The sequence below is a fragment of the Peromyscus californicus genome, unplaced genomic scaffold, assembly GCF_007827085.1.
Source record: "Peromyscus californicus insignis strain IS unplaced genomic scaffold, ASM782708v3 Scaffold_19__1_contigs__length_69161282, whole genome shotgun sequence".
In the NCBI taxonomy this organism is placed as follows: Eukaryota; Metazoa; Chordata; class Mammalia; order Rodentia; family Cricetidae; genus Peromyscus; species Peromyscus californicus.
Genome location: NW_026294491.1, coordinates 58,537,296 through 58,550,458, shown reverse-complemented (window position 1 = coordinate 58,550,458; position 13,163 = coordinate 58,537,296). Strand labels below are relative to the sequence as shown.

General features: G+C 45.2%; 1 protein-coding gene and 1 non-coding gene across 2 annotated transcripts in view; both read right to left on the bottom strand.

Moving 5' to 3' along the window:
- LOC128114939 (24-hydroxycholesterol 7-alpha-hydroxylase) overlaps positions 1-13,163 on the bottom strand; it is an 84,561-nt gene that overhangs the window by 58,936 nt on the left and 12,462 nt on the right. Inside the window, exons 5-6 of the mRNA XM_052745392.1 lie at positions 10,517-10,607; positions 7,684-7,788 (exon numbers count right to left, since the gene is read on the bottom strand). Coding sequence (XP_052601352.1) covers positions 7,684-7,788; positions 10,517-10,607 — 196 coding nt within the window. The remainder of the gene's footprint in view (positions 1-7,683; positions 7,789-10,516; positions 10,608-13,163) is intronic.
- Positions 3,045-3,241, bottom strand: LOC128115070 (U2 spliceosomal RNA). The gene has a single exon (XR_008219969.1). It is a non-coding gene; the product is annotated as a U2 spliceosomal RNA (small nuclear RNA).

Sequence of the window (13,163 nt, the reverse complement as noted above, 5' to 3'; positions counted from 1 at the left end):
TTCTGGATCCCATTACCTATGGTTGGACACCTTGCTCAGCCTTGAGGCAGGAGGAGCTTGGTCCTGCCTCAACTGAATGTACCAGGTGTAGCTGTCCCCCCATGGGAGAACTTAGCCTTTTGGAGGAGGGGATGAGGGGTGAGTCAAGGGGAGTAGGTGGGGGGGGGAGTGGGGGGAGGGATGAGAGGGGAATCTGTGGTTGGTATGTAAAATGAATAAAAAAAATTAAATAAAAATAAAGGAAAAAACATTTTTAAAACTGGGCGGTGGTGGTGCGTGCCTTTAATCCCAGCAACTCAGGAGGCAGAGCCACGCAGATCTCTGTGAGTTCGAGGCCAGCCTGGTCTATAGAGCGAGATCCAGGACAGGCACCAAAAATACATAGAGAAACCCTGTCTCGATAAACTAAAAAAAAAAAAAAAAAAAAAAAAAAACAAAAAACAAAAACATTTTTAAATGCATGCTACTAAGTATCACTCATGAGAGTGATATCATTAAGATGTCAAATTTATACACCAATTCTGTCACTATAGTTTAGCTATAGTATTTACATAGAGGCAACTAACTTTGCTGAACTAAAAAAGGTGGAATTGTGTTTACTAACAAGAAGCATGAAATGTCATGAAGCCATTCATTAAATATTCAGAAGAAATCATAATCTAAGAATGTTAATACAACATGAAAATATTGTCATGATTTAATATCCTTAAAATACAAATGAAGCAGAGGAGAGTAGGGGCACATAGCTATAATCTGGGAAGTAGAGGCAGGAGGATTGCCTTGAGTTCGAGGACAACTTGGTTTCCACGTGAATTTCATAGCAGCCAGGCCTACACAACAAGGCTATGTTGAGAGCAAGAGAGAGAGAATGAGAATGAACCAGAAAATTTTCTTCTTGCAAATAAAACATAATAATTTTAAATAATTCCAAGAAACCATACTTAAATCTCATTAAGTAAACTATGGGGGGCTGGAGATGAAGCTCGACGGTAGGACACTGGTATGGTGTGAACATACAAGTCCTGGTTCAGTACCCAGCACTCCTCAAAATTAATATAGAACAAAAGTAAAACAGGCAGACAGAAGATGAGACTTCACCACAAGAAAAACAGCCGTTTTATACCCAAGTACACCCGTAAATTCTCTCTTCTGGCAGATCAGGATTATTTTGTATCTAATAATGTAATTTTCAATGTTCAACGGTAACACAAGGTAATATATACATGATTATCTATTTGCTATTTGTAGGAATTTCGAGCCTCAGTCTAGAGTTTTAAAACTAAGTTGAATGCAGCTGCTTCTGATACAGATTGGACAGCCAGGATCTCTACTGGAATTTGTCATCAGTTATAAATGTCTCCTACCAAGTAGACTACATCCATCTTTTCAATTGTGCAGAATCCTGCTTCTACCCTGGACCACTCAACCCGCCGGCTTTGGATGCTTCCATGAATGGTCTCTTTTGCTTTAACGTCTGACCCCCAAATAAATTCCCGGAACAGTCCTCATGTGCACATTTTTTATTCAAGAGCTACCATATTTTGGAGATTCATGATTTTTTTCATCCCTAATATTTATCACAATAAATTAGTTTGAGTAAAAAAGAGTATTTCAAATCTTCCCTATATAATATGTGTAAGATAAAATGTGCATCTTAAAAATGAGCTTCCTGCTGAGGTGGAAGTTTTTTGCTTCTAAGGTTTGACAATACAGGAATGTTTGATCCCGAGAAGCCTGGATCTCCCTCTCACTGTTTTCCTATCAGCATCTACTAGATTGAGGAAGAAATCGTGAACTTGAGAGGGAGTGGAAGCAGGCAGAGGAGGAGTTGGGGGGGAGGCAAGAGAGAGGTGGAAATGATGTAAATACAGTACTGATGCAGGGAATTCTCAAAAATGGAAAATATCAATAAAATAACTGCAAGTGGAAAAAAATTATTTTGAAATCAATTCTGAGGTGACCCAGGTAACACTTTGTATAACTTACATCTTTTATCTCTTTATTGCTTATGTGTAACAGGATGTCCCCTGAAATGATCCCAATCCTCCCCCGTGTGGTCAAAAGGGGAAGAGCAGTAGTGAAGGAACATGTTGAAGAGAGCCAAGCTCAGGCTGCCTTCCTCCCTAGTGCATGGAGTTGGGAACACATGGATGTATATACAGCCTTGTTCAGACAGAGGAACGAGAGGACCAGGGCCCAGGGCCCTGGAGTGCAGACAGTCTGGAGCAGCATCGGACCCGGAAGGACTTAGCCTGGGATTATCTAGCTCATCTTCACACACCACTCAGGGAGCTCTCTCCTGTCTCCCTCCTCAGGTTCTTCCTCCCATCAGCTATCAATGGAAGCGCTACAAGCTATTGGATTTGATTAATAATCACTCCATACTTGATTCACTGTATTTGAAGTCAGAGTTCACGCTGGGGAACACATCCCAGTGATGCTCAGGGACCTTCAGTTACAAAGAAGAGCTCCTGTGTGCCTGATTGCGGTTTTGAGACTCACTAAAATTGGGCACCATTTATTTTTACGGAAAACTCTAGAATTCAGCTCAGTAACAAATGGCTGCACGATGATGTGAAGTGTTTTTTCCCCTTAGCAGCTTTCCCATTGTTAAAGTCTGCTTTTTTTTTTTTTAACCTTTAAGGCAGTACTTTTGAGAGTTGGTGAGATGGTTTAGCGGTTAACAGCACTTGCTACTCTTGCAGAGGCCCTGGGTTCGGTTCCCAGCACCCATGCAGCAGCTCACAACCACCCAGAACTCCAGTTCCAGGGGATCTGCTGTCTTCTGACCTCCACAGGCACATGTGCGGGTAAAATACTCATACATAAAATAAAATGAATCAAAACAAAACAATGAACTTTTGGTGTGAAGGTACAGGACAGTGATCCCAGCACCTGGGATGTATAAGAGGATAAGGAGTTCAAGGCCATCCCCCCTGACACAGACAGCGTGAGGCCAACCTGGGCTATATGATTACATGAGACCTTGCCTCCCCCTGTAATAGTTAGGGGAAAGGGAGTACTTCTTTTAGATACTTCCCCAAGTGGGGTGCACCATTGCTGGAAGTGCCGCAATGGCAGATGGCTGCATGCAGTGGGTGGACAGTGCAAACTCTCATTCCGTCTCCCAGCTCCAAACGTCCGTTTTTACTATCCTGTCCTGAGATGGAGGATGTGTGTGATATTACACTGATAAGAACAGATAGCACACTTCACCCTAGCCAAAAGGACAAGAAGTGATTTCTTTACTTCTTAAAACTAAGGAAAGGGCTAGGCAGTCTGGCACATGCCCATAATCCTGGACTGTACTCGAAAAACTGAAGCAAGAGGATTATGAGTTCAAGGCTAGTGTGGGACCCTGTCTCAATAAACAAAAACATAAAAATAGGAAAAGGTATTAAAGAGTTAATAGAATATTTCCATGCAATACTGAATCAAAAAGCAAAGGTGGCCGGCCCTAAGGTCACTGACACATTTGGTAAAGGATTTCAAAAGTGCTGCCCAATGGAGTAACAATCAATATTATGCCAAAGGGTCAATCCATGCTCAGAGTGCAAAAAAAGATCCACCTGGCCACTAAACTGCAGGGCAGCTACAACAAGCCACTTGGAGGAGAGCTAAGAAGGAAGTGAGAAGAGATGAGGAAGGAGGCTCTGAGGCTGGCTGGATCCTTCACCAGCCTCCAAGAGGAGATGTGGTGGATGCTGATGGAGTCCAGGAAGTGCCGTATGTAAGTTAATGGCCATGTGCTGTGTAAGTCACTGAGTAGCTAGCATTGGAAGTGGGGTTGGTCCCCCCACTTCAGACCCTAGTGTGTTAATGTCAAGAGTGTGCCAGCCTCCTCTGGTGTGAGAAATGGGACCCGCCCCACTCTGGGACAGAGAAGAAAGACAACAGACAAGTTAGCTCAAGACAGCACTGTGCCCTGGAGAACAGAAGGAGGGCAGGCCATTTCCACCAGATGCTATCACTGTTCAGCCATGCTGTAAAAGTTGCAGAGTGGGAAGGAGAAGCCGGAAGCATCGCCATGGCAAGCTCACCCCTGGAGAGCAAGGTTAACTGGGAAGTCCGGCTGCCTCCGTTTCCCCAGCTGGTTTCCGATGGACGCTCTGAGCACCTGATTTGTTGATGCCATCTCTCTATATTGCTGCCTGTTCTTCCACTTGGGACTCTCACCAGAGAGGACACTGCTCTGGTTGAGACTCTCTCCATGGAGATCCAGAACTGGATGTCTTCAAATGTCTTCCCAGCTGATTTCTGCTGGATGTTTAGAGTGCCTGATTTGATGATGTCTTTCTATGTATCCATTTGGGATCCATCCATCCATCCAACCATCACTTGCTATTTATCCTTTTACTTTGGCTTGTTGTATACTTAAGAAATATACTCATTTAGAGCTCAAAGTGATGGCTATCATTGAGCATTTTTTGAAACAAGAAAGAACAAATCTCTATAACATTCCAGATAATCTTCTGTCAATCATGGCAAACACAAATACATATAAAGCAGTTTCTGACCAAAGAACTTCACGGTTAGTTAGAGATGTGAAATACATGCAACTGGGGAGGGGAGCAGAGGTCACTGTGCAAGGCCACACAATAACTGAGCAGAATGGGGCTACGATGGCCGCTGAGCATAGTTACCACCTCAGAGAAGCAGCAGATAAAAATGGCGAAAGTCAACTTTGATACAGCTGAGAAATGTTCTAGAAAGTTCTTTTGTCAGTCAGGAACTTCTTAGAACTAGGAAATGGTTTTTCCATCAACACAATCCCGTGAATTATGGTCAAAATCTTGCGATGGTCTGTCAAAGCATACCTGGGCCAAAACAGAGCCTCCTGGTGAGCAGGTAACAATCCCATCTAGAGCACAGGCTCTGGGTCCTGTAGGCTGCAAGGGAGCAGAGAAGCACTGACCCCATCTAGGCCTGAACAACCCACCCATTACTTACAGTTCTTAGGGTTCCTTTAGCAATGGGTGATCCTAAAAGCCAAAACAGTAGGGCCATGCCCATCCTGGCCATTAAGGGGTCAAGCATTTGGGACCCATGGCAGTCTACACTCATTATTAATGGGCCATTGAAAGAAGCCATTGATTTCAACAAGGGTGGTGTTTTTATGTATGGCACACACATTATTTATTGAGCACCAATGTTGTTAAGCACTTTTCATTACTTCCAGTTAAATCCTCCCAACCATCCTTGGAGACAGTTCAGATGAGGACATGGATGCAGGCTGGGAGAGGTTAAAGGAATAGCAAGCCCTCTGTTGCCCAGCTATGGGAACTGGCTTCAGATCTGATGAGAAGGCCTTTCCAAGGTCTCTGCTCACCCTGCCCTGTGGAGGTGCCAACAAGGAAGATCCAGCAAGATGAAACTTTCGGTCATCATCAGACACATCCTTTCAGACCAGTGCCAGGCCCAATCACAAAGAACTGACCTCTGTGTCCGATCAATAGCGCTTTGTGTGGCTTTCTTCAGGGGACCTTTCTGGAAAGGTCCTGAGAACTAACGCCCTGACTGTGGCTGTTGTGTGCATGTTTGGAGGTTGCTCTTCGGTGTTGCTGTAGTTCGATCAACTAGTTGAGAAGAGTCAGAGAGGAACAGGAGAGCGGACAGAGCAGGGGGAGGCATGGGGCTCTCCACTTGACTGCCACTGCTGAACTATATATTCTTCTGGGTGCTACATGTTTGAGCAGAAAGGCCAGAATATCTGTCTCTGTTACTTGCAACAGGTTAAAAGAAGTAAAGTTATTGGGGCCTAAAAATCATCTAGCTACCTAGGCCTTCAGAAACAGGAAAGAGAAATGTGTAATATTTATTTCTAGTGGTTAGAGAAAAAGAAAAAAAATGACTACACTTGCCAGAGACGAGCTGAGTGTCCCTGTTTCATCAAGCACAGATAGACAGACAGACAGCCGTCCTTCCACTGCAGCCAACGTAAGGAAGAGCTTGGGTCAACCAGACAGTGTGCTGACTAGGGAGTCAGGGCGGGCTAAACAGAGAATCGCAGACAGATCTCCTGGCTTTCACCTAGTTCACAGTAGCTTTAAAGGAACACACACACACACACACACACACACACACACACACACACACACACACACACACACACATACACCTGGAAGCAGATGGGGGACGATTTGGGAAGAAGGAAGGGAATGGGTGGGAAAGGGGGCAAGAGGTAATGAGGATGGCCATGAGCCAAGTTCAATGATCTACATGGATAAATATGTCCTATGGAAACCCAGTATTTTGTTTTTTTTGTTTTTTTTTTTTTTTTTGGTTTTTTCGAGACAGGGTTTCCCTGTGTAGCTTTGCGCCTTTCCTGGAACTTGCTTTGGAGACCAGGCTGGCCTCGAACTCACAGAGATCCGCCTGCCTCTGCCTCCCAAGTGCTGGGATTAAAGGCGTGCGCCACCACCGCCCGGCGGAAACCCAGTATTTTGTTCACCTAGTAAAAGAAAAATATAATAGGAAACAGTTGCCCAACACTGTGCTTCATGTCTCTAATCTCAGCACCTGAAATTGCAAGTTCAAGGGCAGCCTGAGGCTACATAGCAAGACGGCCTCAAAACAAACAAACAGAAAACTAAATCAATCAATTAAAACAAGTACATAAAAATCAATGGGTTTTAAAGGTCCCTGCTGTCCTTAGATGTGCAGTGAATTTCAGTGTCACAAGCCCCATTCACTGAGAAGCTTGTAGAACCAAGGGACCAAGAAATACAGATGCATTGGTACCCTGGAGGAGAGGGGGAGCTCACATTCACTGGACATGACTAGAGCATCTTGTTGGATCTCAGAGAGACTTGTAGGGAAATGAGCAACCCCTGGGATTGCTGCCAGGGTCACTGTCAGAAGTTTTTATGCTCATATTCATATTCTCTCTCTCCCTTCCCCCCTCCCTGACTTCCTGCAAAGGAAATGGGGGCACAGAGATTTTAAGTGACCACCACTGTGGCTAGAGATGAGCAACTCCATCTGAAACCATCCGTTGCCATTCTCTCAGCCTGGTTCAAAGCTGGGCTAGGCTTTGTTCAAGTGTGCAGCATACAGAGCATTCAGCCTGACAGAGTCAGAGCCCCTTAAACGGTACACAGGGAGCCCAAAGGGCAAGCATGTCAGGGGGCAGAATTCTCTCTGGATCTAGGCTTTGCCTCCTTAGCATGCTCGGGTGGGATTTTCAGGGAGGTGGGGGATTTGATATGTAAATGTGAGTGGTGTGTGTGTGTGTGTGTGTGTGCGCGTGCACGCGCGTGTGCTAGGGATTGATGCTGGCTACCTTCCTTGGTCACTCTTTGCATTCTTCACTGAGACAGGGGCTCTCACTGAACCGAGAGCTCATTGATCAGGCTAGATGAGCCGGCCAGCTTGCCCCACACAGATCCCTGGTCTCCACCTCTCCAGCAGTGGGATTTCAGGCAGCCGGCCACACCCACCAGCATTTATGAACTCGGGTCCTGCAGCTTGTGAGGCCAGCACCTCACCGACTGAGCTTCCTAGTCGGATTCTGTCAAGCAGTCACGTTTGCCTTTCATCCTCCATCCCAGTGCACTGATATCTTTTTGTTCCCCAAAGTAAGTGAAGAACTGAAGAGAAAGAGAAAATAATGCCAAAGAACAAACGAAAGTCAAGCGGATGGAAGTGAGCAGCCCGTCCGTCGGTCGTTCCCCTCGTACTCACAGGAGGAGCATTGGCCAGGGAAGCCCAAAGTACCAGGAGCCCATAGTTAGGACTGTGTTGAGATGATTCCAGTTCCAGAATATCCAGTATGGCCTGCATGAGGGTCTGTGTGAAGGAAATGACTACTGTTAGACCGCAGCTGTGTGACGAGGACCGATGTCCATAAACAAGAAGCCGTTCTATTGTTTTTCCCTCTGTGTGTGCTCTATGTACTTATTGGTGTGGATGTGTGGGCACGCGCACGCACAGGAGACCAGAGGCTGGCACTGGGTGTCCTTCCTCTGCCATGCTCCACCTTTATTTTTGAGACAGAGTCTCTTACTGAGCCTGAAACTCCTCAGTTCAGCCAGCTGGGCTAGCCAATGGGCTTGAAGAATCCACCTACCCCTCCGTCGGCACAGAGCTGGGGTTACAGACACGTGTCACTACACCCAGATTTTTGTGTGGGGTCTGGGGGGTCTGAAACTCAGAACCCCATGCTTGCTCATTGGGCACTTGGCTTAGACTGACCCATGACCCTGGAACCATTCATTCATCTTTAGTCCAAGAGACACTGTGTCTGATGCTCACAGGAGTGCAGTCTAAGGCACCTACTCAGGCACTTGTGCCCTGGGTGGTAGTATGGAAATGGGAAACAGGAACCCCAGGGGAGCAGAGCTGAATTTCGGCCCTGTGGCTTCACTGTTAGGGAACTGAATGATCCTGCATAAATCACTAGACTATTCCAGCAGTTGAATTTCCTCATCTATAAGAGGGCCTTGATGTGGTACCTACCCCATAAAATTTTGGGAAGTAAATATTAGTACAGTTGCTGCTAAAATACTTGAAACAGTCAACTTTCTCCATAGCTGAAGATGACCTTGAGTTCCTGCTTCTCCCACCTCTCCTTCCTTAGTGCTGAGATTACACGACTGTACCGCCACACCTGCTTTAGTCAGTACTGGAGATGAACCTGGGGTGTTGTGCATGCTAGGCCAGCACTCTTCTAACTGAGCCACACCCAGACCCAAAAACGTTGTTTTGGTTTTGGTTGTTTTTTGGTGTTTTTTTGTTTTTGTTTTGTTTTGCTTGGTTTTTTTTTTTTTTTTTGATGTTTTTTTGGTTTTTTTTTTTTTGTTTTTTTGCTGGGGATTGCTTGGTTACTTGTGATGTTTGTATTTTCATAAATATCGTGTTTGATTTTTGAGACAGAGTTTCACTATGTAGGTCTCACTGACCTGGAACTCACTATGTAGCTGAGGCTGGCCTTGAGCTCACAGAGGATTAAAGGCATGCACCACCACACCCAGCTGTTACCATTATTATTATGCAATGTTAGAGATTGAAATCAGGTCCTCCTGTGTACTAGGGAAGCATTCTACTAGCTGAGCTACATGCCCAACCCAAACGCTAACCTTTTAACACAAGCAAACCTCTGCTCACAAGAAAATTAAGTAGCTGGGCCTGGTGGTACAGGGCTGTAATCACGCAACTTGGAAGGTTGGGGCAGGAGAATTCCAAGTTCAAAGTATGCTTGGGCTCCAAAGTGAGTTCAAGACCCTATCTGGAGACTTCGTGAAATTCTTCCTCAAAATAAAAAGTAAAAAGGAGAACTAGAGATCTGCCCCCGAAGTAGAGGGCTGGCCTAGCATATACGAGGAGCTCAGGTCAAGCTCCTGGATAAACCAACAGATGTTCTGACTTAAAAGGCGCCAACTCAGAGCAAAACAACCCACTCTGATTGTTCCCCAGGTGACCACGGAAATACTAAAACTGACTTCATGCAGGGATTTCTCCAGTTTGCTTTTGCCCATGGTTGCTTCTCCACCAGAGGGCAGACACTCAGGCCATGGATGTGCTTTACATCTTAACTCAGTACCATGATAGGAAAACAATGTGGATGCTATGATCGATCCTCTGCTTGCCTGGGGCCAGCGCAGTTTTAAGGTCTTTCCGGGTGTTTGGCTCATTTGTATATTAGCATGGTTCCAAGAAGCAGCTACTATTATCCACATTCAGTATTCACACGAGGAAACTAGCACAACAAAGAAGTTAGTGGGAAGGAAATGCACACATCAGCAGGATGAAAACGGAGTTGTTGGTGTCACTCGCTGTTAATGAAGCATGCAAGTTTTCCAGATTGATTAGCCCTGCCAATCAATCGTCTTCTTGGCATTAAAGTTGTCATACAAAACAAGAAATGACTTCGTGCAATGGGTAACCATGACTGGCGCATAGCAACCGCCTTCTGACAATTAGCTGGTCCATCCTTATCTATCACGTCCATAATGATGGGAGAGCAGAACTGATCGTTTTAACTATGGATTTCATTTTCTGTAGTAAAATTAGAGTTATAAAGTAGCAAAGAGAATAAATTTATGGTTGGGGTTCCTAAAACCAACAGAAATATGTGCTCTCCAATGGTTGTGACCCACAGGCTGAGAACCCTGCTCTAGCCTTTTTCTATAAAACCAGTTCTGCTTAGCCTATGAAAACATTTCATCTGTTGTACAGAATGGGAAGTTGCCTAATTTGAGAATTATGCCGTAAGCAACAAAGACCTTTAAATTGTAATTCTGTCCTTTGACATAGACAACTTTGTGAGGAAAAAAAAAACCTAAGAGTTTAATTTAATTTTATTGTAGCATTCATTTTTGTAATCCTATAGATTAGAATGCCTTGGTGCTATGAGGCTATGATATTAAAATAATGTATAGAAGCATGCCCAGTGTATCACATGGTACAAAAATTATATCCAATCACACGCATTTCCTAGCTAAAAAAATGTTTTGTATAGTCTCTGTTTAGTCTCACATTCATTACATAGATCTTAGTGAATGAGGAGGACACTCACCCCAGAATGACCTGCAGATTCCTGAGCTTTCATTTCCTCAATATTTTTCTCAAACAGCGCCAGGAGCCATCTTTTGGACTTTGACCAGTTTCTGCATTAAAACAACCAAAAACCCATATAATTAGTGATTTGCAAGGGTGTTTAGGGTGACAGGTTATGACATAAAAGGAGCGAATGTTGGAGCTGGAGAGATGGCTCAGTGGTTAAGGGCACTGGATGCTCTTTCAGAGGACCCAGGTTCAATTCCCAGCACCCACATGGCTGCTCACACCTGTCTGTAACTCCAGTTCCAGGGGATCAAACTCCCTCACAGAGACATGCAGGCAGGCAAAACACCAACGTACCGAAAATAAAAAAAAAAATAAGTAAATTATATTTTAAAAAAGGAAAAATGCTTCTGAAAATAGAATAATTTCCTCAAATTCATCTGTTTCCAGTTAGAATTTCCAAAGAGGTCCACTTCTGAATTATTAGTTCACAGGTAAAACTGGGGGCAAGAGAACACATTTCAGTGCCTTTGTAAATAGCTGTTGGGATTCCTGTCGGGCTGTCCGCCACTGAAGGAGAAAATGGTGGGTCAATTGCTTGGTTCCCGTTCACTGTGCCTGTCCTAAGAGTGACAGGTGAAAGTCCAGCACAGAGGCCAGAGGCTGACGTAGCTAAGCAAAGCCCATCGGTTGTCACCATTTTATTCTCGTCTGACCATTCCCACCATCCACTGCTAATGATCTGGGTCCCCTGCAAAATCAAGTCCTGAAATTCTCAACTTGGAGGTGACTGTATTAGGAGCAGGGAGTTAAAGACAATGTTGCAAGATAAAGAGTGATTCGAGAAATCTACGGAGTCTGTTTAACAAGCAAAGGAATTTATTTGGGGGTTAACTCAAAACCATGGGAGATTTATCGTAGGGTTCGGGAAAGCTGAGCTATGTCTCATGCTGATTTGCCTGGTCCGAGATCTCAGCATCCAGAACTATGAGGAGGTGAAGAGAGAGTTGAGTAAGTGCATCCCAGGTCTTAGGGGTCCCAAGTGCCCACGCCCTGGGGGCATGTACTTCAAGGTCACAGGCAGGTGCAACAGTTACCTGCTACCTCACTAGGGGCAGTGCTTCAAGGTCACCGTTACAACAGCTCCCCACTACAAGAGTGAACTCTTTATCAGTGGGACTAGTGTCTATAAAACACTGGAAAGCACTTGATTTGCCCCTTCCACTCTGAAGGCACAGTCAGAAGTCGACAGTCTGCCCCCAGAAGGAAGTCCTCCTCAGAAACCATCCTGCTGGTACCCTCGTCTTGGATGTCACAGCCTCCAAACTATGGGAAATAAATATTTATTGTTTATAAGTCACCCATCCATGCCACCTATGACTGTCCAAGTAGGATAAAACATGGAGCAATTGCCAAGAACTTTTTAAAATGCAGTTACTTTTCACTGCATTTTACAAATGTTTAGTGGAGCCAATGATGACAAAAGCATTTGATGACGCCTCCTTATGTCTTACGGAGGCGCGGGCTGATTCAGCATGGATTCAAACAGAATCAACTCAACAGTGACACACTGTACTTGAGAAGAGCATCAGATACATTCTCCATGCCACCTTCTCATCTTCTCCTCCCACCTCTCTCCCTCCCTCCCTCCCTCCCTCCCTCCACCCCCCCCCCCCCCCCACACACACACACACTGTTTTTCAGGAAGGAAGGGACGGGAAGATGGGGATGAAGGCGGGAAGGAAAGAACAGAGAGAAGGACGGAGGAAGAAGTACATCTCTTTTTGGTCCTCCTTCACTTCACACGTGCACACCACAACAAGCAGGTCACAGAGCCTGGTGTGATGGTGCACTCCTGCAACGCCAGCATCCTGGAGCCGGAGGCCATGACTTCCAGGGCCAGCTTGGGCTACACAGTGAGAGCACCACACCCTCTCCCACCACCATTAAAAAAAAAAAAGTCACAGAAACAGCTGCCTTCCACAACAACCGATGTGATTCTACTGAAGAGGAAGAAATGTGGCCGGAAACATGACTGAATGGATAAAGCACTTCCACACAGCATTGAAGACCAGAGGAGTCTGATTCTCCAGAACCTACTAAAAGCTGGTCATGGTAGCATTCATGGGTAATCCCTTCATTCTCACAGGGAGATGGGAGATGGAGACAATAGAACCCCTTGAAGCTTGGCCAACCAACCTGAATTATGCTGAGATGTTTTAGATCCTGTCTAAAACAAGGTGGGAAGCGAGTACCCAAACCCAAAGTTTTCCTCTGGCCTACTCCCCACATTCACTATGGCAAGTGCACTACACCCTACATACATATACTCACATGAAATAAAAATAAAGCGTCAAATAATAAATAGGAGAAATGAGAGCTAGGAAGGTGGTTGAGAAGGTAAAACGCTTATTGTGCAGGCGTGAGTTCAGATCACCAGCACCCACATGAAAGCCAGCATGGCAGCATGCACTTGCAATCCCATGCAGAGATGGGGAATGCTGGGGGCTCGATGATCAGCCACTCTAGGCAAAACGGTGAGCTCTAGGCTTGGTGATCAGCCTTGTCTCAAAACCTACAATGAAGAACGATAAAAGCAAGACACCTGATGTCATCCTCTGGCCTCCACACTCATACAGGGCACACGTGTGCATCCACAT